This window comes from Stenella coeruleoalba, assembly GCF_951394435.1.
Source record: "Stenella coeruleoalba genome assembly, chromosome: 19".
Taxonomy (NCBI): domain Eukaryota; kingdom Metazoa; phylum Chordata; class Mammalia; order Artiodactyla; family Delphinidae; genus Stenella; species Stenella coeruleoalba.
The window spans coordinates 38,108,324-38,136,320 of record NC_137165.1 but is presented as its reverse complement, the minus strand read 5'-3'; the positions used below and the strand labels follow the sequence as shown (position 1 = coordinate 38,136,320).

The window sequence follows — 27,997 nt, the reverse complement described above, 5'->3', positions numbered from 1 at the left end:
GTAGCGGGCGGGGTCAGACGGGACCGCTCTGCCCTGGGTTTTCAGCCCCGCCCCTGTCTCTTTCCCCGCCCTGTCGCTGTGGCGCCGCCGCTGGCTGTAGCCCCTGGTGAGTCCCTGGAGTGAAGGTGGGCAATTAGGGACAGTTGGGCCCTCGGGTTCCCCGACTTCACACATCCAGTCCTGAGAAAGGGCCATGGGCGGGCAGTGGTGCGGCTGGTTTCGGTTTTCACCTCCTTCCATCCTTCTAGGGTGACCGTGAGAGTGGCGTCATGGGGCCCCTGGAGCCCCTCCGCGGCCTTGGAGGGTTGAGGGCAGTTTTTTCCCCGAGGAGGGTAGGGATTCAGTGCCCGGGGCCGGGTGGGCGGCTCCTGGGGCAGAAGGAATCCTCTGACCCGAGTGAGGGTCTTGAAGTCACGACGTCATGCCCCCGCCTCTCTGGCCGAGGTCGTGTTGGTTCCTTAATCCCCGTGCTTGACGTCATTGGTGGCTGTGGCCGAGGGCGGACCTTGCCCAGTCACCCTAGGCAAGTTATGGGCCTCAATTTCCCCGTCTTGATCCCTGAAGCCCCCTTCCTTCAGTTGAGGCCGTTTGTAATTGGAGGAGATGTTCTAGACGACCGAGAAGAAAGAGCACTTGGGGTGCGGTGACCTGCTTCTTTACCGTTGATCTCCGGTGGCCCCTCCCTCCCCACCATCCCCCCCCATCTTCCCCCACCCCCAATTTAGTTTGGGGCTAATGTTCCCACTCTAATTTATTATGATTTCAACCCCTCCTGGACATTTAAACTTTTTTCTATCACTTGGATTCTTTGCTTCTGATGTAAGCCAACAAGTGGCCATGGTTGGAGCTGAGTAGAATAATACAAAAGCTATGTATTATAACATCTCCACTATTGCAAAAACTGTTAAAAGCAAAAGACTTTTAATACAATAGGTCTTTGTAGACTGTGTAGAGCACATGATTAAGGAATATCCAGGTGAGTGACTTTCACCGATACTTTCAGAGGGCCTCTATTTGAAACTCTACCCTTTTGCAGAAATGACAGCTGTGGAGTGGGAAGGACCCTAAGAAAGGTAGTAAGAGTTACGTAACACAAGTCATGTGGTCTTTGGAGTCAGATAGTACAAATAGGGCTCTTTAAAATTTTTGACTGTGCTTATTAATATAATACCATGCTTCCTCATTTTCTTAGATGAAAAGACAGTTAAACTCTTTCATTTCCTTTTTCCTTCACTTGGGATCATCATTATAGCTGGAAAGTTCCTTAGAGATTTTCTTGCCTGATCCGTGTGTTTTACGGATGAGGAAACTGAGGCCTAAAAAGAGGTAATGTGACTTGGCCAAGATCTCAGAGCTAGTTAGTGGCAGAACTAAGACAGGAACCCAGGTGCCTTGGCTCCTAGCTTAGTCCCCTTTCTATTACACTTCAAACACTGTCACTACCCAGGTCACTTCAAGGGTTAGCAGAATCACCCTTTTCACAGAAAAAGTATAAAATCTCAGTAAAGTAAAATGGAATAAAATGGAGATTTAGTCCACAGCTTGGAGCTTTTCGCAGTTTCTCCTGGTTGCCCAGAACAGTTTTTCTGTTCTTCCCTAGTACTGTTGGCACTGTGGTGTTGTGGTATGTGGGATGAAGGCTGCTTAGAATAAGCCGGGCAGCTAATCCAAACAGTTGTTACTGAATTAGGTATTAAAAGTCTCCTGGGGGTACAAAATTTACTTAAGGCACTAGAAAGATTTTAGGTAAGGAACTGGAATGAACTTGGAAAATTCGGATTAGAGCAAGTGGCTCTCATAATTTGAGGACCAGTGACTATGTGTCTGTGCTTTTGCTCCCCATCTCAGGGCCATCTACACACCCATAATATCTATTGTCAGTGTTCTCTAAAGGGTAGTTTTGTGGAAGCATCTATTCCAGGGCCAGGGGGAGTGGAACTCAAATCAGTTTGTCCATTTTGCTAATTGCTAGTAGTTTAGAAACTTAAGTAAGCAGAAGGATGAAGGGATTAGGTTGAATGTGTGTTTAGTTTTTACTTATTTTTGTTTTTACTATTCCCAAATGAAGAACTGATTGGCATTTCTCTCTCGGCTGTGGATTCATTTGGTTTCCTTCTGTGAACTGATCCAGAGAAACTTATAATCTATAGTCTTCACTTCTCTTGAAACATGTGCCCACTGGTATAAAAGGCGAATGTAAAAATGTTGGGCATTCTTTGTGCTAGAATTTTAGTTTTTGTTGCTGTCGTTTTATAAGGTTATTCTTTGTGGTTCAGCACACATGAGGAAAAAGCTTTAGGAAAATTGGTGAATTGATTTGGTTGAATATTTGCACTGTTAGAACCTAAACCAGAAAGCTTAAAAAAAAAAAAAGACAGAAAGCTTAACATTTTTCAATTATTCTGCTAAAAAGCGTATCAGCGTAGTTTACAGATTCAAGAAAGAGCAGGAGTAGAACTGGCTTCTTGTTCCTTCAGGAGAATATAGGAGAATCTATGCCCTCATGGAACAGTCCTGGGAGTACTGTATTAGGCTTGAGAAGCTCATTAGATGAAAATGTGTCAGGTTTTCTTAGAAGCCAGGAGCCAGTTCGGGAGACTCATTTTAAGATATATTGCCTATTATTGCCTGCCTCCTCTGAGGACCCTAATCATTTTGGAAACTGAGCTGAAAAAAAAGAAAAAGTAGCAACTGTGTCAGAGTCCAACTAAAGTGCCTCTGACAGTTTGTGGAATCTCTGCATTATTTTCCCACGTTTGATGGTTTGTTTTCTGTTTTTGGTTTTGGTTTTTTTTGCGGTACGCGGGCCTCTCATTGTTGTGGCCTCTCCCGTTGCGGAGCACAGGCTCCGGACGCGCAGGCTCGGCGGCCATGGCTCACGGGTCCAGCCGCTCCGCGGCATGTGGGATCTTCCCGGACCGGGGCACGAACCCGCGTCCCCCGCATCGGAAGGCGGACTCTCAACCACTGCGCCACCAGGGAAGCCCTGATGGTTTGTTTTTAAAATTTTCTATTTGTTTTCCCTGGTCACTCGTTATATGGCCAGTCTTTGATTTGAGGGTAGGAGTAAGGAATTAAGTGGAATACCATTCCATGACTTCTAGGGAGCCTAATTCATCCCACTGCTTTTTAATGACTCTAGGTTTCTAAATTTAACATTTGCTCTTTTTGTATTTCTTCTCTCTTCTTGTCTCTGTGGATATTGCCAGAATTAGAAGTGGATGGTGGACAGGTTCTATAGTGGGAAGAGTGGTTAAAAGAGGGGAGCTGATGCTTAAATCATTCTAATTTTCCTTCCGCATCCTTCCTGCCCACCCCCGCCACAAACAGTCATTTCTAGACTGCTTTGTCAGAAAGACAATTTCCCAAGCCGTTGTTGGAGCCCATTTCTCCCAGGGAATTTTATCGCTGGGAGGGAGGATAAGCTTTAAGGATCACTGACCTTAAAAATCAGTAGATAGCTTCCTTCCAGGAAAAGTTGAATGAGGTACCTCCTCACTGACCCAGTGTAGATTGACATGGTTATGCTCTAGGTTTACCCATGGCCTTTTCTAAAAGTCGTCGGCTTTGGTAAGAAGCAGAAAAGCCACTATTTTTCTTCACTCTACCTCCTCAAACCCTTCTGCAGTCTTGGCAGAAGAGTTTTTTATTTCAAGAATGATTGAGTTCCAAACACCCGGAGTGCCATTGGGTGTCCCCTGAGTCCTTCTGGGAATGTAATGAGGTCTCTGAAATGGAAAACTTCATGGAGTCTCTTATATTTTTGATAAGCAAGGAACCAAGGCTGTTGACTTTTCCAGACAGATGTTAGGTTTTCAGATGAATGACAAGAGATGAAGGTTCCATTGGCTGTGCACTCAGGCCTCAGAATATGAGCTCTTTCATGTCATTTTGTGTGTGTATGCTGTCCTTTCTTCAGTGAGATTCTGTCAGGATCTCAGTTCCCCAACCAGCGGTTGAACCCGAACCACAGCAGTGAAAGCCCAGAATCCTAACCACTAGGCCACCAGGGAACTCCCGCCTCACCCTATTTTAGAAAAGAGAAAGCTGAGAAACAGCTTCTCCAAAGGTACCCAACAAGTTAAGAGCGGGGCTAAAGACAATAATCAGCCCCTCCATCATTCACAGCATTGTTTACCTACAAAGCCGCTTCCTTTCACTTTTTGATGAATTGCATATGTATCTTATTCATTCATTTATTCAGTGAGTAAGTACTATGAGTACATAGCAATAAGTGATTGCTATGGGCTAGGTGTTCTGTTGTGTATGTAGTGGTGATAGTGTTATGAAGGAAAAGAACAGGGAGTATGATGGTATTTAGGCTAATTGAGAGACAGGCCCCGAATTCACTCTTTCCTGAGTGTTCTCATGATCCACAGTAAAGGACAGATTAAGTCACATGCTCAGATAAATGGTGCTCCAGGCTTAGGACACAGGGGCTATGCTGGCCTCAGTGTGACTGAAGACCACTAGGAAAGACAGGGGGTCTGCGAGCTGAGAAATCTCCCTGCCCAACCTCCCACAGCATCCAACAGATCAGTAGTCAACAGCTTATCATGAGGAACAAGTACTGGCCTAGACTGGAATGTGACCTCTTTCTTCCTTAGAAAAACTGATCTGAGGTTTGAGGTTGAGGATGTGGCCAAACTGTGTCACAAACCAGAAAGCTAGTACATTTCTTAGTTCCTTAGCTCAGTCTCGAGAACAGACAGTTCAGTGCCTCAAAGTTCTCTTACCTTCTCTGTGAAAAAATTGACTTCTGGGGGAGCTGGAAGAGGAGGCCTGTTAGCTTAGAGTTCAAAATAAAACCAGGAAATAAGTGGGGTGGGGCAGAGCTAGAAGAGCTACTGTGTTTTTCTGGTTATTGTACTTACTCTTTTTTTAAGGGGGGTGTGTGTGTGTGTCTGTGTGTGTGTCTGTGTGTGTGTGTGTACAATCTTCCAACACGTTCTAACAGCTGAATTTGTAAGATGCCATGTAGTAGTGTTTGCAAATGTCCAGCCCTTTCTGCATCTGCTGTGTGGAGCTGCAGTATTGTTTTCATTTCCCAGTAGAACTCTGGGTTGAGAAACATAGACTCACTAAATGCATTTAGAAGACAGGCATGTGGCTTTTGAGGTCCCGACAATTCAAAAGACTTTGTTTTCTTTTGTGTGTTGTTTTTATCTCCCCAATAGTTCCCATCCTTGATCACATTTTATCTGTACTATGACCTAGAAAGGTGAAATACAGCTTACTAGCCCCATTTTATAGATAGGAATCCAAACTTGCTTGCTGTCCTCCATGGGCTGCATTTTTCTGTTTCTTTGCTTTTATGCATGCTGCTTCGTTCATCTGGAATTTCCTCACCCCCAAACACATTTGTCAGAATTCTAATCTTCCTCGAGGGCTTATCTAGGATTCTACTCACTCCTCGAAGCTTTTCTTCATTTTCCTAACCAGTTTCACTTCTCTCTCTTTTGAACCCAAGAGCATTTTGCACTTATTTGGCAGTCACTTAAATTCTCATCTAACCTCCATATCGGATTGGGACTCTTTTGAGGGCAAAGACTGACGGAAAAGAAAAGAAACACAAACGTAATAGTCACTAACATCTGTAAAACCCTCTCTTTATCCAGACTTTGTGCACGTGCTTTATTCTGTCACTCAGCCTTTACTTTGTGTGAATTGCCTACTCTATGGCAGGTACTGATTTAAGGACTAGACACTGCACATTGTAGGCATACCTATCTGCTTCACAGATACTATTTTTTCTTTTTTTTTTTTTTGCGGTACGCGGGCCTCTCACTGTTGTGGCCTCTCCCGTTGCAGAGCATAGGCTCCGGACGCGCAGGCTCAGCGGCCATGGCTCACGGGCCCAGCCGCTTCGCGGCATGTGGGATCTTCCCGGACCGGGGCACGACCCCATGTCCCGTGCATCAGCAGGCGGACTCTCAACCTCTGCGCCACCAGGGAAGCCCACAGATACTATTTTTTTTTACAAAATTGAAAGTTTGTGGCAACCCTACCTTGAGCAAGTCTGTTGGCGCCATTTTTCTAACTGCATTTGCTCACTAAATGTCTCTGTGTCACATTTTGATAGTTCTCACAATATTTCAGACTTTTTCATTATTATTATATTTGTTACGGTGCTCTGTTATCAGTGGTCTTTGATGTTACTTTTGGAAGTCTTTGGCATTTTTTAGCAATAAATTATTTTTCAATTAACGTATGTACATTTTTTTAGACATAATGCTACTGCACACTTAATAGACTACAGTATAGTGTAAACATAACTTTCATATGCACTGGGAAACCAAAACAACTGTGTGACTTGCTTTATTGAGGTATGTGCTTTATTGAGATGGTCTAGAACTGAACTTGCAATGTCTCCGAGGTATGCCTGTGTTTCAATTAATGCTCACAAAAAAAAGAATGAGGTAGATGTTATTAGCCCCATTTTACAGATGAGGAACCATGCACAGAGTCCAGTTAAGTAAATTACCCAAGGGCATGCGTTTAATAGGTGATGAAGCTGGAATTTGAACTCCAACATTTTGATTTCTGAACCCATGCTCGTCACCACTGCATGTCAAATAATCTCCTTCTCTCATCCCTATCTTTCTTTCTGCACCCATCCCCAGCTCCTAGCAGAGTGCCTTAATGTATAGAAGGACCCGATAATTACAGGATAAATGAAATTGAATAGAGAAGCTGAAATCTAGAGAAATTGACATTCCAAAAGTCATAGGGCTTGTTGGAATGAAAAATCTAGAATCTAAGTCTTAACAGTTCCCAGCTCAGGAACCTCTAGGCTGCCTTACTTAAGGCATTTAGAGGAAGGGGAGCAAACTAGATGTGAGCAGAGAACAAGGGTATGTGAGGGTGGTGGTGCCTGTGGTGAAGAGGTCACAGAGACTCAGAAAATTCTTATAGCACAGGAAGTTATGAATGCAAAGTGGCTCATAGTGAAACCGAAAGCAAGTTGTGTGATCTCAATACTTGTCAGGCTTTTGCTTTAACTGACTTGCCCCGAACTGAATGTTTCCTGGGTGAGAGCCCAGAAATTTCCAGCATTTCAGACAACCCTTTTTGAGCCTTATTCTATCCCATATCTCATAACAGGACCCCTACCATGGAAGAGACAGTAGAAGATCCCCCCACATCAGCTGTCTTGCTGGACCACTGTCATTTCTCTCAGGTCATCTTTAACAGTGTGGAGAAGTTCTACGTCCCTGGAGGGGACATCACATGCTATTACACCCTCACCCAGCATTTCATTCCCCGTCGAAAGGATTGGATTGGCATCTTTAGAGTAAGTGCTTAATTTAGTACCAAGTGACTGGGAACTAGAGGTTCATCTTAGTTACCTGAGTGTGTGTCTGTCTCTGTATTATAAGCATTTTGCATATATGTGTGGCCCATGTTAAAATCCTAAACTAAGCTCCCTAGCACTTCTCCCTACACACACCAGCATGTGCTGTAGGACTCAAATTTTAATTTCAGCCTTAAGCTAAAATAAGATAGCAAATCATACAATCCACAAGTTTTATTATACTTTCAAAGACCAAATGTAAATGTTTTTTAAATTATCCTATTTTGAAATATTCATCTATGACTTGACTGGGGTAGGTGGCCCCTTATATAATTTCTGTGAATTTAAACGTCACTTGCTTACTTAGTACAGTGTTTAATTTGTTTTAATATAAGTATTACAAATCTGGAAAGGATGTTGAAAATTTACCTTGTCCTATATCTTGCATCCAAGAAGTTTGTTCCTGAATAAGCGTGTCTTGCTTCTTTGTGAAGATTTCCAAGAACGGAAAGTTTATGAGCTCCCTCGGTTTCCTCTTCCAGTGTCTAATCGCCCTGTCAGTTCAAGTACAGAAATGGTACTTTTTATTATAGTCAACTTACTGTCTAGCTCCTCTTCTTTCCCCCTCTGTATCTCTGTCTCTGACATCCCCTCACACACAAACACACACATGCACACTCTTACTCATTCACTCACTCACACATCATAATGACAAATCGTCCTAATTACAGAGACAGAGATAAAGGTCAAACGTAAGTAACTTACACTGCTGAGTCCCAACATAAGTGACCTTTGTTTTGACACCTCAGTATGTCATGTGCTTGTTTACCAATGCTGTTCATCCTAAAATCAGACATCGTTCTTGAGTGCACTGTGTAGGAGCTGATGCTAATTCACATTTCCTCATCGAATTCCTTCTCCTTAATTGTTTGGAATTCCAAGCTAAGTGATAGAACGATGGAAGCTGTAGGTAACAAGGCTGGTGTTTAGAGGTGGGGGTAGTGGACAACCGGAGGGACAGCCGGAGCAACTTCCAGTGAGGACTTCACTCTAAAACAGATGAGAGTCTTATGCTTTTTATTTATTTATTATTTATTTAATTATTTATTTATTTTAATTTATTTATTTATTTTTGGCTGTGTTGGGTCTTCGTTTCTGTGCGAGGGTTTCTCTAGTTGCGGCGAGCGGGGGCCACTCTTCATCGCGGTGCGCAGGCCTCTCACTATTGCGGCCTCTCTTGTTGTGGAGCACAGGCTCCAGACGCGCAGGCTCAGTAGTTGTGGCTCACGGGCCTAGTTGCTCCGCAGCATATGGGATCTTCCCAGACCAGGGTTCGAACCCATGTCCGCTGCATTGGCAGGCAGATTCTCAACCACTGCGCCACCAGGGAAGCCCTATTTTTATTTATTTATTTATTTATTTGGCTGTGTCAGGTCTTCATTGCTACACGAGGGCTTTCTCTAGTTGCGGTGAGCGGGTGCTACTTCTTGTTGCCGTGTGTGGGCTTCTCATTGCAGTGGCTTCTCTTGTTGCAGAGCACGGGCTCTAGGCACACGGGCTTCAGTAGTTGTGGCGCGCGGGCTTCAGTAGTTGTGGTGCACGGGTTTCAGTAGTTGTGGCACGCAGGCTCAGTAGTTGTGGCTCTCGGGCTCTAGAGTGCAGGCTCAGTAGTTGTGGTGCACGGGCTTAGTTGCCCCGCGGCATGTGGGATCTTCCCAGACCAGGGCTTGAACCCATGTCCCCTGCATTGGCAGGTGTATTCTTTTTTTTTTTTTTTTTTTTTTTGCGGTACGTGGGCCTCTCACTGTTGTGGCCTCTCCCGTTGCGGAGCACAGGCTCTGGACGTGCAGGCTCAGCGGCCGTGGCTCACGGGCCCAGCCGCTCTGCGGCGTGTGGGATCTTCCCGGACCGGGGCATGAACCCGCGTCCCCTGCATCGGCAGGCGGACTCTCAACCACTGCGCCACCAGGGAAGCCCAGCAGGTGTATTCTTAACCACTGCACCACCAGGGAAGTCCCGAAAGTGTTATTCTTTTTAAAAACAAATGTTTAAAAGCATTGTTTTTAAATGCATCTATACTTCATTCATTTCAGAGGTATTGCGTACCACAATAAGGAAATTGTGGTTAACCCAGAGAATGGCCTCTGATGTTCATTGTCACAAAGCTGTTGATTTGAACACCTACCCTAAAGTGTGTAAGCAAAGTTTAAGACTAATAAAGAGAGAACACAAACTTTTTGAGAACATATGATGTGCTAGGTCTTTGATGAGGGGTGTGTGTGTGTGTGTGTGTGTGTGTGTGTGTGTGTGTGTGTGTTTGTGTGTGTTTGTGTTTTCTAATTTAATCCTTACAGCACAGCAGCCCCCTGAGGTAAGTAGTAGTATTGCTTGTGCACAGATGAATAAAGTGAATGTACTCAAGATGGTGACCTTCCCAAGGTCTCCTAGCGGTGAAGCAAGTTTGTTTGACTCCCAAACCTCTGCTTTTCTTCCTCTTTTCTGCTGAATTCCTTTGAACAACAGATGGTCAGTTAGAGAATTAAGGGCTGACTGTAAAGTTGTGTACTTCCTAGCTCACTTCTAAAGTGCTCCTGGTGTTCCTGCAGTGTAGTCTTAATCATACCCCTCAACTCCTCATCTGCCCTAACACCGCTGGTTCCCAGCACCACGTAGGCCCTCACAAAATGTTTCTGCACGTGCAATATGCTACATCTTCTCCATAGAGTGAAAGCTACCACCAGTGATAAAGCCTAAAGTGGATGGGAGTTAGCTTTTCTTCCTTCAACGTGGAGCCCTGCGCTCCATACTCTCCTTTACCTTGGCATTTATGCGATGTTCCAAGGTTCCGGGGAGGGGAGATGTCATAGCACAAGAGGCAGGCTGCGACTAGGACTGCTCAGATGGAAGAGCCAAGGACAGAAATCGCAGGTGGCTAGGAGTTGCTTCCTTGTTCCAAGGCAGCAGTAATTCTTAGGCCTTCCTAGATGATATTTTGGTCACAGTGCATTAAGAAACTCCAGGATGTGAATGAAGACTCCATAAAATTCCTGCTTCCTGTACCTCCACAGGTTTCAGTGGCCCAGAGGTGCTTACAGCAATGGTGTGGGTGTTAATGAGACACTAAAACATGCCCTAGTATGTGTGATGCACTTACAGCCTTTTCAACCCTGCTCTGATTCCTTAGTATATGAACGTGGAATTTATTTTTAGTTCTTTTTCTTCCCACTGGGCTCAGGCAGGGTCACAATATGGCAATAAATGTAATTTTGCTTATTTGCTGAGTATTCTCCCCTTGAAGACACACGGCTCCTTTTCTGTTCTCCGGTGTACTCTCATCTTCCAGATGGGATTTGAGCCGTCTTTTACCCTCTTCACATTTAGTGAGAATGTTTTCCACTTCGCCAGCTTTCTGCTCTGAGGCATATTTTACAGTATTCTTATATCTTATGACTTACTGCATTCCATACCTAGAAGGGGCCTTTATGACTACCAGATTGTTGTTGTTATCTTTATCACCAAAAAGCCTTCATTAAACATGCATTAAGAAAAACACTGAAGAAAGAAAACTCTACAGATTGGACTCAGTTATCTGGTACCTCATAGTCTAAGAACACTCTTGCATCCAACCCCAACACACACATTATTTTTAAAATGCACTTTTAGGGGCTTCCCTGGTGGCGCAGTGGTTGAGAGTCCGCCTGCCGATGCAGGGGACACGGTTTGTGCCCCGGTCCGGGAAGATCCCACATGCCGCGGAGCGGCTGGGCCCGTGAGCCATGGCCGCTGAGCCTGCGCATCCGGAGCCTGTGCTCCGCGGTGGGAGGGGCCACAGTGGTGAGAGGCCCGTGTACCGCAAAAATAAATAAATAAAATAAAATGCACTTTTAAACGCAGTGATATAACCGGGTTGGTATAGGTGACAAGACTGAATTGGACACAGGAGAGGACGAACCAGTGGAGAGGGCAGATCAGAAGTGCTTTCTGATTAAGAAGTTCCAAGAACACTGTTGTAGGAAAATAGCGGGATCAAGGTTCACAATCCCACAACTTTTCCCCGATCACTCTCGGTTCTATGTCTGACTTGGAGATACAATATTTGGAACTCTTGTCCTGGGTGTTGAATGGCCAGTTTTTGTTTCCTTCTAAGACAAGTAATTTAGACTGTGTGTGTGCATACCAGTTTTTAATTGTATATATAGTTATCATAAGTCAAAAAACAAGATTTGATCCATTGTGGGTAGATCGTATCATAATGAACTTACTCTATTGTAAAATCAACATAACAAAAAGTGCATTTTACGAAGACGTGGCCCAAACCTGAGCGCTTTCAGATGCTGAACAAGAGCCTCTTGTCATTGCAGGTGGGATGGAAGACAACCCGTGAGTACTACACCTTCATGTGGGTTACTTTGCCTGTTGACCTAAACAGCAAATCTCCCAAACAGCAGGAGGTCCAGTTCAAAGGTGAGAAAAATACTGGATCAAAGGTAGAAGACAGCTAGCAGCCAAGACTAATTAATTCCCTTGAGCTTGAGCTTTCTGGGTAGATAAAAGACTTCCGGATTTTTAGTTTTCTGAATAGACCTTATTTTGGATTAAAAATCATGTTCTGTTTTCAGCTTATTACCTGCCCAAGGATGATGAGTATTACCAGTTCTGCTATGTGGATCAGGATGGTGTGGTCCGGGGGGCAAGTATCCCTTTCCAGTTCTGTCCAGAAAATGAGGAGGACATCCTGGTTGTTACCACTCAGGTCTGTAAGCGTCTCATCTCAATCCCTTCCTGCCGCTAAGGGTAGCAATTCCAGGATAGGGTAGAATTTTAGTCAGTAAGCCTTTATTGAATGTCTAACAGTTAACTGTTGGGAAAATTTTATACAGTACCCATTCAAACCCACCATTCCTAAGGGAATGACTTAGGAATGTTAACAAGAATCATAACAATAAGTGATTTCTCCTTTCTCTAAAACTTCTGTAACTCAGTTGACATTCAGTTATTTAACTTTCCCAGTTACTTAATTTTTGTCATCTGCACATCTTATCACCATAGTAAATTTTATAAGCTCCTTTGAGGAGAGACACACCAGATATTCATCTTTGTATCTCTCAGATTCATTTGCTTACTCAGTTATTTAACAGGACACCTACTTCCATCCAACACTCTGGTAGGCACTAGGGATGTAGTGAAGAATCAATTAAAATCCTGTTCCAGTCTCAAGGAGCTAAGTCTGAGAGGAGAGACAAACAATATTAAGTGTTTGCAAGAAAAAACTCTGTTCTTTTGTCAATTACCCCTTTTAACTTTTTGTGGCCTTAATTTTGTTTATCTTTCTTTCTTGGTAATGGCAGCCTCAATGCTGCAATTATACAGACACACCTCTCTTACCCCGCTTCCCTACATACTGAGGGGCTGCTTCCACTTGGGGTACACAGATGTCACTACAGTGAGTGGGAATCAGCTAGACCCTAACCATCCCAGCCTATGGGAATTTTCTGCTAGAGGGACTTGAATATCCATTGAGCTATAAAGGGCCAAACATGAGTTTATGGAACGTTCTTTCGTAGGGTGAGGTGGAAGAGATTGAGCAGCACAACGAGGAGCTCTGCAGGGAAAACAAGCAGCTGAAGGACAGCTGTGTCAGCCTCCAGAAGCAGAACGCAGACATGCAGGCTAGGCTCCAGAAGAAGCAGGTATGGCTGCTGGTTAAAGGTGAACTTGGAGGTTGGAGATCAGAATCATTTTCTGTTTTTCTTGTGATCTCACGCCCTTATACTAATATCTGGCACAGATTTTAGTATATTAGAGATTTCCTTTTTATTGTTTACATATTGAAATGATATTTTCATTTAATGAATTAAATACATATACTATTAGTAAAATAATTTCATCTATTTCTTTTTACTTGTTTTAATGTTGCTACTAAAATTTTTAAATTATGTATGTGGCTTTCATGAATTAATTGGACAGCACGTTTCTAGGAGAAAAGCACCTTTATTTTGCCCACTGCTGTGTCTGCAGTGCCAGAACAGTGTCTGGTGTGTAATAGGCACTCAGTAAATATTTGTTTAATGAATTAATGGACAAATATAAGCTCCACTAGAAGAGAAATTAGGTAGATGTATTTTTTCTTCCTTTTTTTAATTGAGTTGTAGTTGATTTACAATGTTGTGTTAGTTTCAGGTGTACAGCAAAGTGATTCAGTTTTTTATATATATATATATATATATATATATATATATAAAAGATACTTTTCCCGTATAGCTTATTACAAAATATTGAGTATAGTTCTCTGTGCTATACAGTAGGTTCATGTTGGTTATTTATTTTATATATAGTAGTGTGTATAATGTTAATCCCAAACTCCTAAGGTAGATGTATTTTTAATATGGAAAGAACATATTAAGAACATTTTAATATAGAACTCCTTTTACTTGGATATTTCATTCACTGCTGTGTCATGCTATATGCCTGACATATAAGTGCTCAATAAATATTTGTTGGCTGCCTGAGATCCTAAACACTGTCTTAGAAATGTTAAGTCCCTTTGATGTTTCAATCTACAGGAGGAGCTAGAAACCCTAAAGAGCATCAATAAGAAATTGGAACAGACAATGAAAGAGCAGAAGGACTGTTGGGAGACAGAGCTTCTTCAGTGAGTGTGACTCTTGAATGGGAGGAGCTGCTGTATTATAGACACCCTTAGGCAGGGTCTGATTAGATTTTAGAACAGTCTTCCTATTATGACAGTGATAGGTATGATTCTCCTTCTTTGATTCATGAGCTCTTTGATTCTAGGTTAGAGAATTAGTATCAGAATTGTAAGGACAAATGACCTGAATTCAAGTATTAGCGTTAAGTATTGAACACTTGCAGTTTGAGGTCAGGAAGCCAAAATAGGACTGAAGAAGAGACTAGTGGCTTTAAAAATAACTCTGCAGGCTTAGGGCCAAGGCAGCCTTAAATCGTTTAAGGTCTGGGGGAGCTGACCTAGAATCAGTATTTTTTTTCACTTAGTCGTCTCCACTTCCACAGGCTGAAAGAACAAAACCAGAAGATGTCCTCAGAAAATGAAAAGATGGGAGTCAGAGTGGATCAGCTTCAGGTAGGTAATGCCAAACCTTTGCCAAAGTATATTTCCTTAGCCTTGCCACCACTCCACTGCGGTGGCCCAGGAAGATACAGCTCATTGTACTGAGGGCCTAGTGGTGGATCGCTCAGAGCATCACACTACAGTTTCAGTGTGTGTGTTTTCCGTTCTTGGCCCTCCACACCCTTTTTAACTTTTCTTTTAGCTACAAAATCTTTTCAAGCAAAGTCTTACTAAAAGGCCTGGAATGTAAAGCAGGTAGCAGCAGGACTCTCTTTTTTAGGAAGCTGTGCCTTGAAGAGGGGCTTTAAAGGGTGGCTTGTCAGATTTTACTCAGCTGAGCCTTAGATTCTCAGGTGTAAGGTAGAGCTGAAGAGTGAAGACGTTCTTAGGGGTATTTGGCAGCTGGGAGTTGCTGGGGACACACATCTCTTTATGTTACTGCACATTTAAAAGCATTGTTCCTGTTTAGTTTTCCTTCTTTTTTATTTTGGTTACATTCACTATTTTTGCTTTAGGCCCAGCTGTCAACTCAAGAGAAAGAAATAGAGAAGCTTGTTCAGGGAGTCCAAGATAAAGCAGAGCAGTTGGAGGACCTGAAAAAGGAAAACGGCCAGCTCTTTCTCAGCTTAACTGAACAGGTAGAGTCATGGAACAAAATATTTTTAGGCATTTGTGAAAAAATATATACATTGTTCTTTCTTTGCTCTATCATATACCTGGGTGTCACTGGCTGCGGGAAAGGTCTCAGGGAAGCCATCTGAAATGAGGTATCTAACGGCTTTTCTCAGAAACTTACAAGAGAAGACTTGCTTTTCTCTCTGCACCCTGCTCGCTCATTAGCTTAGCAGGCCTTTCCCCAGTGCGTGCGCACATGTGCTTGTGCGTGTGCGTGTGCGTGTGTTTTCCCAGCAGTGGTACTGAAATCTGTTTTTGTGCAGAGGGAACACCGGAAGGAGCTCGAACGGACAGTGGAGGAGATGAAGCAGAAAGAAACTACTGCAGCGAAGAAAGAACAGGAGTTAACGGCATGTCTGTCTTTGGATGGCTATGTGGGAGGGAGCCTAAAGAAAGGAAGGGATAGAGCCTATTTTCAGGGGATGGACAGGATAAATGACACAGATTAGAATAGCATTTACCTCTGGACTTTCTTCTCTCTACCCAAAGGGTCAGAGAATCTGCCATTTATAGACTGTTGAGGAGAGGTGGGCATTTCTAATATGTGACGAGTGAAAAGGAATATTGGAAGTTAAACTTCACGAGAGATTGTAGTAAATAGAGCCTTGGGCTAGGAATCACACAGAATAACCCCTACCCTCTTCTTAAAGAGTTTTTGTCGGGGCAGACAAATTAATGATTGTCAAATGAGCTCTACAATTAGAAGATATTATAGTAGTCAAACAAATTTTGTTATAATTAATATAATGTTAGCGATTATCATAATTATAAATTGTTCTGAGCTATGTAATATAGTAATGAAAGCCTAATTGACTAATAATTTCCTATAATATATTGTTGGAAACAAGGCCTCATGGTGATCACAGGTGCCTAGAAGCTCCATTTTCTGAACTGTTGTAAGGACATGAGAACTCCTGATGTGTGGAGAATATCCAGTTATTGGGAATGTAACTCATATCCTCTATGCATCATTCATTCATTCAATCATTATCTAATTGATCATTGAGTACCTACTGTATATAAGATACTGCGTATTTTAGCTTATATAATAAAGAATAGATGCAACAAAGTTTGAAAATCTTCAACTCACAGATTAAGTATAGCTCACAGGAATGTTTTATTGTTCTAGATGGTGTTTTTTAAAAAACTGATTTGGTGAACAGCACTTAAAAATGGGAACATTTCCCGTTAAAAGAAATTTGTATTTCCAGCTTCTTGAAAAATCAGAGGCTCTGGCAACATATGAGCCGACACTCCCGCCCAGTAGCAGTATCTGGAGCTGGAGCTGCTGACCCCTTAGATGGGTCATGCGTTCCCCATGTGGCTGCCGTCCTCACTGTTTTGTTACATCCCACTCCTTCATTCAGTTCCATTACTTGCCAGGCCCCTATTGGCACTTTTGAGTTTGTGACCTCTGATGTAACAAAGAAATCTGCTTTAAATAATCTACAGCCATTCAAAGGTTTGAACCTCCTTGGTTTTCATGGAATACTTTGAAAGATCCAGGGGCTCCCCAGCTGTCTGACAGCAATTCTTTATTCCTCATGCATCCAAAAGTCCCCTAACTCTGACGACTATGTATCTTAGGCTTCAGGAGCCTAAGAACAAGAAAACAGCAGTGGAGGAGCAGCTAGTACAAGAGGTGGAACGCCTAAAGGCAAAGGTAGAGGCCGGGAAAGCCTGTTTCTTAGAGAAGTACAAAGAGTGTCAGCGGCTCCACAAACAGATCAGGCAACTCAGGGCTGCCGCACGGGTAGGTGACAGAGATGAGGGGCCCAGGAAGCAAAGGGTGTGAAGGTTTGTGGCTCCTGGACCAAGCCCAGAGGATTGTACACCCTTGTTAAGGAGAATACACCCTCTGCTAAAAAGAGGGATGGAGTATGGGGCCAGAAACCAGCCTGGAGATCCCCAGAAATAGAGGCCCCAGCTCAGCCATGGGTCTCAGGGAAGGTTTTTTTTTTTTTTTGCAGTACGCAGGCCTCTCACTGTTGTGGCCTCTCCCGTTGCGGAGCACAGGCTCCGGACGCGCAGGCTCAGCGGCCATGGCTCACGGGCCCAGCCGCTCTGCGGCATGTGGGATCTTCCCGGACCAGGGCACGAACCCGTGTCCCCTGCATCAGCAGGCGGACTCTCAACCACTGCGCCACCAGGGAAGCCCTCAGGGAAGGTTTTTATAACCATTGAGCAGGTTTCTGTACAGACTCAGATAGTGCTTTCTTATTTCTGCCTTTTGAGGAAGTGAACCAGGACCAGAAGAGCCAGCAGGAGCCAGTGGGGGTGGGGAACCAGGGGCCTGCAGTCAGCACTGTCATCGGGTAGCCCCCTTTCGCATTACTACCTCAGGGTCGGCTAGAAGTGCACAGCATTCAAATAAAAAATCTTGAAAAAAAACCCCACAACTGGTAGGATTAGCTTAAAGTGTTTTTGTGAGGTATTCGCATGTGTGTGTATATAGGCAGGTGTCGGGAAGCGCTGAAGCATGCCTATGAGTTTTGGCTCCATGAAACTAGTCAGGTGAACCCATCGTACTGGGAAGCCCAGGACCGCAGTCTGGGTTCCTTTTAGCCTTGGATAAATGCCTTCCAGGGTTCCTTCTTCCTCGGTGTAACTTGAGTCCATATGCCTATCTTCACACTGGGAGGGAGTCACACCAGCCTAACTCAGTGCTTCACGCTGTGTTGGGTGAGATGTTTATTCAAGACAAAGATGATGATTGTTTCCATGGTTGCGTGGGGTTTAAAAAAAGCTCAGTTTATCCCTAATTCTGTTAAGCCAGTCTTGAGGTTTCCCCCAAGCTAACTTTTTCTCTCTTTGGTCACTTACTCCCAGCTAAACCAAACGAAACTGGCATCTTGATGCCAGCCCAAGCCTTCAGGCATTTTGTTAAGTCATTTTTCTGTAAGTCAGCATCACCTCCATGGTACCACTCCTCCCTACCCCCATTTCCTTCTCCACCACCTCAGTCCCACCACTTTGGACAGCCAGATCCTCTTTGATCTTGTTTTACCCCACCTTGGATCCAGACTGCAACAGGTGGTCCTAATCCTAATTTTTTTTTTGACAGGACCAGAACCTTGACCTGTCAAAAAGACTGAGTGAGAACAAGATTATATATAACGTTCTGCAGAAAGAGAAAGAGAGAATGGAAGAAGAAAATGGTGTAAGTGTGTAAAAGACTTTTTAAGGGAAGGAGCAGGGTGACCCAGAGATGTGATGATAACATAAAAAGTTAAACAAAAGAGCCCTTTCTGGGACATTGGATGAGACAGTTGCTCCCAAACAAAGGGTACATTTCATCTGGTTTCCTAATCTACCGCAAAACCCATTCTTTGTTCTGTAACTGAAGCTTGTTTGGCATGGCAGTAGTGAACTTGAAAGGAACAGCCTTGATGAAGATCTAACTTATTATTTTTGCTTTTAACTCCACAGCTATTCTAAGTATTGTCTTTGGGGAGTAATATCCTACATCATTTTTGTGCTAGCTGAGGGACTCTTTTCCTTCAGCACAACTTTTTTCTTTTTCTCTGCTGCCAAACCAGGAGAAGTGGTGGTCTGTACCAGTGCTGGACCCATGGTAGGCCCCAAATAAATACCATGCATTCATTCATTCATCAGTTCATTCTTTCATCCAACCAGTATTTATTTTCTGCTGTATGCTAACACATTATTATTGATTGATTGAGGATGATGGCAGCAAATAAGGTTGAACTTGAAGTCATTCTCACGTGCTTGCTGGCATCAAAGAGCAGGTGTCCATGCATTCTGGCTGCTCCTCCGATCTGCACCTCCAGCCATTCTCCATCTCTACCCTCTCCATAACCTTCTGGGCTGTGCCTTCAAGTGATCATTTCTACCTTTGATTATATTATTTATGCCAATGTGTTTCAATTTTGCAGAAAGACTCTGGGGTCTGTTTCTGGTCCTGTCATTCTCATCCTCTTGATTTAGTTAGCGGTACTTTGACTTTGAAATAGTCGATGGTGTGGGCTGGGGGTGGGGGAAGGGTGTGCAGCGGATGGGGAGGAAGAATGCACACAACTTGCAGCAAGAAGAGAAAGATCTGATATTTGGAGCTTTGTTAGGAACTGTAGTAAAACCCTCTGAAGATGTTAAGAGGAAATTTACTGATTTTCTTTTTTCTAAGAACTTTAAACGCTGCCTGTCCCCCTTGTGGCTTGATCTCTTACATTCTTTCTCTCTCTCGCATTCCCTCCCTCTCTTTTTTCCTCCCTCTCACTCTCTGTTGGCATATCCATTTAATGGGATAAAACATGAAGAGGGAAAATTATATCAGATGAATATTCACACTGTGTAAGAAAATTGTTCTAGGAAGGAGACTAAAAAGCATTCTGCTCTCAATAATGTGTAACAATTTCAATCTTAATATAGCTCCCACCACCCTCACATATCCATAAAACTTCTGTACCCCCTTCAGTTGGTGTGTATTTAAAGGTTTAAAATTCCTTTTTGCATTCATTCTAAACAAAATTCAATACATATTTAAATTCAGATATTAAGAACTCAGATCTTTGGAATACTGAGGCTGCTGCTTCCCCTTTTGAAGGATTATGGTTTATCATTTCTTGGGCTTCTCCAGTGCCACACTGTTAATTGAGGACTACCTGTAATGGGCATCCCTGGCCAGTTCCTTGTGGCCATTTGTTGTTGGCTTTTAACATGTCTCTTTAAATACTCTATCCTTAGCTTTTGAAGATGGAGAACAGCACACTGCTGAGTTACATGGGTCTGAATTATGACTCTTTGCCGTATCAAGCGCCTGCTTCGAATCAAGGAGGTGCGAGACCAAACCCAGGACTTGTCTATGGAAACCCATATTCTGGTAAGACAACTTTGCCATTCGAGGTGGAGGCCCCTGCTTGCATCCCTTTCCTCCAATAAATTTTCTTTTTATCTGAAATGCTAATTAAGACCAGCCTCATTGTTAAGACTTGTTGGGCAGAAGCTGAGTACCCAACAGAAAGACTGCCAGGCAAGAAGTGTTAATTGAGAAATAAATCTGAATCTAGAAGACACAAATAGATCATTCGCCTAGAGGCAGCAGACACAAATTGAGTCCCGTGGCTATATTCCAAATATATGAGTCAGAGAAATGTCTCTGTGTAGAAGATATATACATCTAAAGCTGAGGAGGCTCATTAAGATTTGGAAGTGGAAGCACGAGAGGCGGACTGTGCCACCCAGCATGGGCTGTTAGGCAGCCACCCCCGTGGCCTGACCAAGGGTAGCAGGGATGTGCTCAACAGAGACTCCTGAGTGGTTTGGAGGACAGGAAGTGGGGTGACAACCAGTCTTGTCATTGAAGGACCCGGGGTCAGATGTCTTTGCCAAACAGGGAACTTTCCTCCTTTTTTGTCTCCAAAGCGATATGAGACCTCATTTGCTTTTTTGCGACAGTTTAAAGCAGTCCTGTTCTCTTTTTTTTTTTTTGCGGTACGCGGGCCTCTTACTGTCGTGGCCTCTCCCGTTGCGGAGCACAGGCTCCGGACGCGCAGGCTCAGCGGCCATGGCTCAGGGGCCCAGCCGCTTAGTGGCATGTGGGATCTTCCCAGACCGGGGCACGAACCTGTGTCACCTGCATCGGCAGGTGGACTCTCAACCACTGCGCCACCAGGGAAGCCCAGTCCTGTTCTCTTAACAGTCACAATCTGATCTTTGCAACAGGCAGGGGTACAAGTTTATTTTTCCTTAAAAGTATATTTTTAAACATTTCATTTAAAAAATGACTGTGTGGATTTGGTCTTAAAATCTATTCTCAGACTATTTCCGTGTTAAATTGTTACTGTTTTCATTAAAATCTCATTTTCTCCACACTGAAAATAGGTTTATTGTTTTTTTCTGATTATATAATGGCTACTGAAAATGCCACTTCATTATTTTTTCCTCTTTTCCCACTATCCTTGACCTAGATCCCCTCTATCAAAGTAGATGGTATATATGAGAGCTAAAGAATCAGAAGGGGAACAATGAGGGTTACAAAAAACAGCTGCTAGAACACAGCTGGAGAATGTATTCTAAGGATGCATTTCATTGAGTGCAGTCTTTTTTATTACCTTCAGGTATCCAAGAAAGTCCTGCCCCCAGCCTGGTAAGTATTTGACTCCTGAGATTGCCCACAGCAAATCTTTGAGAAGATTTCCCTTCCTGCTCCATCCAGTTCACGGGAGAACCGTAGGGAGACTGGTTCACTGTGATAATCCAAGTCAGCAGGGTCAATTTGGTCAGTGCCGAAAGCTGAGAGAGCCTGTTAGGGCGGGGAGAAGAAAACACAGTTCATCCATCAGTGTTCCGCTGAAGATTTTTCACCTGTGAATTGAGTTTGGTAGAAGGACTAGGGAGGAGATATGAACCAGGCAGGTAGCCAAACAAGGTACGTCCAGTGCCCCTTCCGGGCAGTATTACATCCTTTCAATCCTGGGGTTAGAGAATGCCCCAGTGAGGAGCTCCAAATGTGAATTTGTTCATTCATCCTCTACTTCTTGATCACCTACCATCTGCCAAGCATGATGCTAGGTGCTGAGGATATAGTAGAAAGTCAGACACAGTCTCTGCCGCATATAGCTTACGTTCGGACTGACCTCTTTGCTCTTCCTCCCAGCTCTCCATCAAGAAATGCCCCACCTGCAAATCAGACTTTCCTGATGACTTGTTTGATCACACCTTGGAGCAGCACATGCAGCCCCTTAGTTTGAATTGTCCAATTTGTGACAAGGCCTTCCCAGCAAAAGAGAAGCAGATCTTTGAAGACCATGTGTTGTGCCACACTCTCTAAGTGTCCCGGCCTCCTGGATCTATACTGTACATGGATTTTATAGAGTAGAAGCTTCTACTATGAGTTATGACCCAAGATCCTGCCTAACCTGAATCATTAGGGATTTACTTAGTCCTGCTGCCCTATAGGTGGAGTCATGTCGGTTATCTGAAGCATAGTGTTAAGGGCGGTTACTTCCATCCTTGTGGGTTTTAGTACCTTTTAAGTCACATAACTCCAGCTGTGTCAGCCTCTCAACTAAAATGCCCATTCTTGCGAGGGTCTCCAGCATAAAGGCCCTGGGTTGGAGCTGACCTGGCTGTTCACAGGAGGCCTGACTCGAGTACTAAGTGAGTAGTTTTCCAGGTTGTCCCACTGCCATTCAAGGTCAGGCCTTGAGTGTGTTTGTACTCAGTCCTCAGTCCTAACCCTGGGGCTGGTGACTGATCAGAGGTTGAGAATTTCTACCTCCTCCTCAGGCCTCCTTCTCCAACTAATCTAGAATAGTCAAAAAAGGCATGGCAGAGAACCCAGATATCCAATTTGGATACCAAAGTTTTCTCATCTTGATTTCCCAGCTCCCGACGGAAGCATTCCTGAACAATGGACATGAAATATTTCACTCACAGAAAGGCTTTCTCTCTGGATACCTCTGACTGGCATTTTCTACTCTGGTTTTTTCCTGTGCACATAACTATTATTGTTGTAAGTCCTTTCTTAATGGTTAGTGGGACTTGTTAGAAACTGTATGGGTTTGCAACTTTCTGAGCAGGTGAGTTTGAATATGGATAAGTTAGAATAAGAACTATTGTTAATCGCTTTAATACTAAAAATAAACTAGTCCTCTATTCAGGGACTTTGGTAATTTAAAATAAACCTTGAGTTCATGTTTTTTTATTTTTAAGCTTGTGGGGAAAGTATAATCAAAAGGATTGTCGGAATTATAGACTCCACCAAGGATTTCTCTTCACCTGTCTTAACTAGTCAACAAAAGAGTGTCCTGGCCATTATCTTGAGGTGGAGAGGGAGGTGACGAAGCATTAGTTTGAGAAATCTGGAGCCCTGACTTTCTTGTTCTAACTTTCTGTGCATTTTTGAAAGGGTGTGGATTTGGGCACCTTTTGTGAACTAACTTCAGTTCCCTCCATCCAGATCTGCCTAATTGAACTATAAGAAGCAATTCCATTTTCTCCACCCCAGGGACTGAACAAATGGAAATGACTCCCAGGCCGTCAGCCAGCTGGTCACTGTAGAGACTTTTACAGAAACTTTTGAATGATGTGAAACATGATGCTGTGCATCAGGTTGAGCCAATTATAGCTCTGCATTCCTTCTGTGGTTTTCCCTGACGTGACTAAGTTAGGCCTTAGACTAACTGTATTGTCCTAGTCACAGCTCCTCACCTTTATTTCTCCTTTGATAAAATGAAGATGAGACTATACTCCCACTGCTTCTCCCGTATCACCATTTCGATATGATGTCTCTTGGACTCATAAGCCTTTGCCCTGTAAGAATCAGATGTGACATTAAGACAAAGTTTAGAATAGAAATATAGGACTTCCCTGGTGGCGCAGTGGTTAAGAATCCGCCTGCCAGTGCAGGGGACAAGGGTTGGATCCCTTGTCCAGGGAGTTCCCACATGCCCCGGAGCAACTAAGCCCGTGTGCCACAACTACTGAGCCCACGTGCCGCAACTACTGAAGCCTGCGCGCCTAGAGCTCCACAACAAGAGAAGCCACGGCAATGAGAAGCCTGCGCACCGCAACGAAGAGTAGCCCCCGCTCACCGCAACTAGAGAAAGCCCACGCGCAGCAACGAAGACCCAACGCAGCCAAAAAAATAAATGAATGAATGAATAGAAATATAACGGGGAGAGAGTAACACAGTTTTTCTGGCAGATACCCTTCCTGCAAAATTTCTGTTGCTCCCCAGATAGTTCCAGTGAAGAATTGCAGTTTCATTTATTTTATACTAGTCAGCTCTTAATTAAGCACACGAATGGAGAGGAGCAGTGGTGCACATAACCCAAATCAGCGAATACCATTTTCTGGTGAATCACCCACCCCTTTGCCCCTGCTACCCTGAGGGTTACCGTGATTATCAACAGCGGCAGGAGCCCTTCCACAGGCTTGGTACAAAAAAGCAGTTGAGGTGTTAATCATCCTTTTTGCTGGATGTAAAACAAAGCATCTTTAACCACTGTTCATTATCCCCAGCTGCTCTTACCAAGGCTTTGAAGGGGAAATTACGCTCCAGGCATCTACTAGTGGTAAAGGAAACAGTCATTCTTACATAATCCAATCATCACCCCAGCCTTTCCCGTCTATACCTCTTACACCCACAGATTTTAAAGCTGGAAAATTCCTGCAAGAAATAACAGCTTGTGGGAGCAAAATGGATTTGAGAATCTGTGTACTTATTATGGCAACAAGTTTTCCTTCCTAGTTCATTTTCTCTTTTCTAATATTAAAATGTTTTTGCGTTACCTTAGCACACTCACGAAGCAGTGGGGAAAAAAGTCACCCTGGCATACATGAGTGTGAGTGGTGAAGGAAAGCTAACCTAAAATCAGAGAAGGGAGAGTTGGCAAGATATTTGGTAAACTTAGACCCCTAAGAACACCTGTAGCTTCAGCCCTTTTGCCTCATCTTGCTAAAAATTGGGATGAAATGGAACTGCCTTGATGTTTAAATATGATCCTGGGATTCGAGTGATTTTCTACAGTGGCTGTGGACTGCACTGAGCTAAGCACTCTCTAACCTGGTCTCCTAGCAACAAATGCTAATGAGATGGTAGGCTGTGGCAAAAAGATGCCGTCCATTACCTAGGGAAAAAAGCAAAGTGGACTCAGCATAACATAGAGATCAAACCTGAAGAGATAGCACCTAATTCTCCTGAGTTAACCAACAACAGGCCACAAGCTCGGGGAAATTACACTGAGATCTCCTTAATTGATCTCATATAAATATTAAAATAATGGCTTTATAAGCATGTAGTGCTTTATAGTTTAGAATACATTTCATATACTCCATGTATACTTTCAGTAACCCTTTGAAACAGAGAGCTTTTTTTAAATTTATTAATTATTTTTGGCTGCATTGGGTCTTCTTTGCTACGCGGGCGGGCTTACTCTAGTTGCGGTGCGCGGGCTTCTCATTGAGGTGGCTTCTATTGTTGTGGAGCACGGGCTCTAGGCGTGCGGGCTTCAGTAGTTGTGGCACGTGGGCTCAGCAGCTGTGGCTCACAGGCTTAGTTGCTCCACAACATGTGGAATCTTCCCAGACCAGGAATCAAACCCGTGTCCCCTGCATTGGCGGGCAGATTCTTAACCACTGCGCCACCAGGGAAGTCCCTGAAACAGCTATTAACTCCCATTTTTATAGATGAATAAGATGAAACGTGGAGAAATAACCTGCTAAAAGTGGAAACAACCCAAATGTCCGTCAGTTGATGAGTGGGTAAATATGATATAGCCATACAACGGGATATTATTTGGCAATAAAAAGGAAGGGAGTACTGAGATGTCACAACATGGACGAACCTTGAAAACATGCTGTGAAAGAAGCTAGTCACAGAAGATCACGTACTGTATGATTCCATTTATATGAAATGTCCAAAATAAGAAAACATTCTATGGAAATAAAATAGATTAGTATTTTCCTAGGGCTGGGTGTTGGGGGAAATGGAGAATGACTGCTAATGGGTGTGGAGATTCTTTCTGGGGTAGAGAAAATGTTCTAAAATTTATTACAGAGATGGTTGCACAACTGTGTGAATATACTAAATACCACTGAATTATACACTTAACAGGTGAATTGTGTGCTATGTGAGTTATATCTCAAGTTGGTATGTTTTTAAAAGGTTAAAAGGATGTCTTTTTTTTTTTTTTTTGGCCATGCCATGTGGCATGCGGGATCTTAATTCCCCAACCAGGGATCAAACCTGTGCCCCCTGCATGGAGAGCGTGCAGTCTTCACCACCAGACCGCCAGGGAAGTCCCTAGGATGTCTTAAATACAGATACAGAGCAGGTTCAGCACTGTTGACCTTGGTTAAATCACACTTGTCAGTACAACCCCTGCCTCAGCAGTGTTGGGTTCTCCCCCTCTCTTGGGCTGGAGGCAGCGCTTCAGTTGTGATTAGTAGCGTCAGGCCAATTAATGGTAGCCTACCATCTGGCCAGCAGCATTGGTGGTCTCTGGGAATATCTATTTTGTGGAGATGAATGGACCCAATAAAGTTGGGGTAAAGAGTCACCAGCCCACAAATCCCAGGTAATCATATGAAGGGATCCAGCCTGCTCTGCCTAGTGTTATTACTTTCTCCCTGTGGAAAGAAAGAATATGACACTCTGGGGAACTAAGTCTGTCGTTTACCCAGTCAGTCAACATTTAGTGAGCACCCACAGTGTGCAGAGCTAATACAGGGCCAGGATTTTTTTTTTTTTTTAATAGAAAAGTTCTTCCCTCGAGGGATCTGCAAGATTAATGAAGACATTCTGTCTGCCCTCTGGGAGCCCTCGAACTGCTGGGGGAGAGATTCTCAGGTTTCAGGGGTCTCCTAATCTGTTGGGGAAATGAGATTAACTGCCCAATTTAAGGACGCAAAGATAAGGGACATCATCTCGCAAACTGAAGACATGAGGGCTATGGGACCTGAGTGTTAATTAAGATGTGAGCAAAGCCCAAGTTAATGATGTCTTATATGAGTGTGCTTTGGAAGAGGTTGAGGGACAAAAATGGCAGACCAAAATGGGGAGGGTATCCTGAGGGTCTCTACAAAGGGGGAGAGAGAAGCCGCTCCAGAATGCAAAGAACTTTGAAGCAAAAGTACTAGCATATAAAAAGAGACAAGTTTCTGTCCTGAAAGACACTCCAGTCAGTTGAACCACATCTAACAAGCTCATTTGAGCTCAAAAGGGACAGGAGGGAGGGTGGCGAAGGGTGTCAGTTTTAAGGATATAGGAGTGTCTCAGAGCCCCAGGCTTAAGATTCCCAGCCCTCAGGGCTAGAGTGCTAGGTGACACAGAGACATCATCCCTTGCCATTTGTTACCCTGCTTCTCTGCCTCTGAGTCAAACCTCTTTCACTGCAGTCTGATTCTCTGCCTCCCAGACTGCATGATGGAAACTGGTTGCTGCTTATCTGAGTTTTTAGGCTACTCTGCTTTAAAAAAAAGAGTTGTGAAAGGAAAGGATGGGAATCTCAGTCCAACTCTAGATTCCCTGAGGGAGGGACTTGTTTGGCCCTGCTAGGGTGAACCAATGCACTCACTCCTTGTTCAGTCAACTGTGGCCAGAATGTGCGGTCACCCTGCACCAACCTGGCAGCTCTGAGTCACTGCAGGGATGGGAAGGGAGGTGCATGGGGAGAGGAGAGTACCAGAGAAGATGGTCTGAGCTGAGCGTGCAACAGATAATTGCAATAATTTATAACAAATGCTGCGGGTGGGAGGATGGGATTCAAATCTGATTAAAGGATGAGTGGCCTTTAGGTGGAGAAAACTGGGGAGGATGCCATAATAGAGCGCAGGATGGGGACTTCCGTGGTGGTCCAGTGGTTAAGACTCTGCACTCCCAGTGCAGGGGGCCCAGGTTCGATCCCTGGTCAGGGAACTAGAACCTGCATGCTGCAACTAAAAGAGCCCGTATGCCACAGCTAAAATCCCTGCATGCCACAACGAAGGTCCCGCACACGGCAGCGAAGATCCCGCGTGCCACAGCTAAGAACCAGGCACAGCCAAATAAATAAACAAATTTTTTTTTAAAGACAAAGGATGGAATACTACCGAGCAATAAAAAGGAGCAAACCTGGCACATGCAATAACTTGACTGACATCTCCACAGAATTAAGCTAAATTTGAAAGCATTTTAAATTACATACTATATATTCTGTTCATTTAACACTCTTGAAATTTCAAAATTATAGAAATGGAGACTAGGCTACTGATGCTGGGGGTTAGGTAGAAGGGAGGTTGGGGTGTGAGGGCTATGTGAGGAAGGGGTCCTTGTGCTGTATCTTGACTCTGGTGGTGGATCCACAAACCTACATGTGATAAAAATGCATTGAACCAACTATGTAATGAGAACCAGAAAAATGGGAAATTGAATAAGGTAGGTGAATTGCATCAACGTTGATATTCCTGGTTGTGATATTGTACTAAGGTTTTGC

General features: G+C 43.8%; 1 protein-coding gene and 1 long non-coding RNA gene across 4 annotated transcripts in view; one reads left to right on the top strand and one right to left on the bottom strand.

Moving 5' to 3' along the window:
• The first annotated feature begins 65 nt into the window (after nucleotides 1-65).
• Nucleotides 66-26,964, top strand: CALCOCO2 (calcium binding and coiled-coil domain 2). 3 transcript variants are annotated; one of them, XM_079904156.1, is made up of 13 exons: nucleotides 66-106; nucleotides 7,105-7,294; nucleotides 11,656-11,758; nucleotides 11,914-12,047; nucleotides 12,859-12,984; nucleotides 13,858-13,946; nucleotides 14,327-14,396; nucleotides 14,900-15,022; nucleotides 15,323-15,409; nucleotides 18,124-18,219; nucleotides 19,764-19,899; nucleotides 21,137-21,165; nucleotides 22,407-26,964. In XM_079904156.1, the coding sequence occupies exons 2-13, from the start codon at nucleotides 7,115-7,117 to the stop codon at nucleotides 22,482-22,484; spliced, it is 1,251 nt and encodes a 416-aa protein (XP_079760282.1). In that variant the 5' UTR covers nucleotides 66-106; nucleotides 7,105-7,114; the 3' UTR covers nucleotides 22,485-26,964. The 3 variants fall into 3 exon arrangements, with proteins under 3 accessions (XP_079760282.1, XP_079760280.1, XP_079760281.1); XM_079904154.1 differs by having other exon boundaries at nucleotides 21,676-26,951; XM_079904155.1 differs by having other exon boundaries at nucleotides 86-125; nucleotides 21,676-26,951.
• The window catches only part of LOC307177215, a 28,502-nt gene continuing 21,676 nt past the window's right edge, over nucleotides 21,172-27,997 (bottom strand). Inside the window, exons 3-4 of the long non-coding RNA XR_013825008.1 lie at nucleotides 23,232-23,333; nucleotides 21,172-21,321 (exon numbers count right to left, since the gene is read on the bottom strand). This is a non-coding gene — a long non-coding RNA (uncharacterized lncRNA). The remainder of the gene's footprint in view (nucleotides 21,322-23,231; nucleotides 23,334-27,997) is intronic.

Excerpts from the sequence above, each read along its gene's own strand:
- CALCOCO2 (XM_079904154.1), top strand. The coding sequence starts at position 7,115 with ATGGAAGAGACAGTAGAAGATCCCCCCACATCAGCTGTCTTGCTGGAC. Across the intron at positions 18,220-19,763 it reads GAATGGAAGAAGAAAATGGT|CTTTTGAAGATGGAGAACAG; the intron begins GTAAGTGTGTAA and ends CTCTATCCTTAG. Across the intron at positions 19,900-21,136 it reads CTATGGAAACCCATATTCTG|GTATCCAAGAAAGTCCTGCC; the intron begins GTAAGACAACTT and ends TATTACCTTCAG.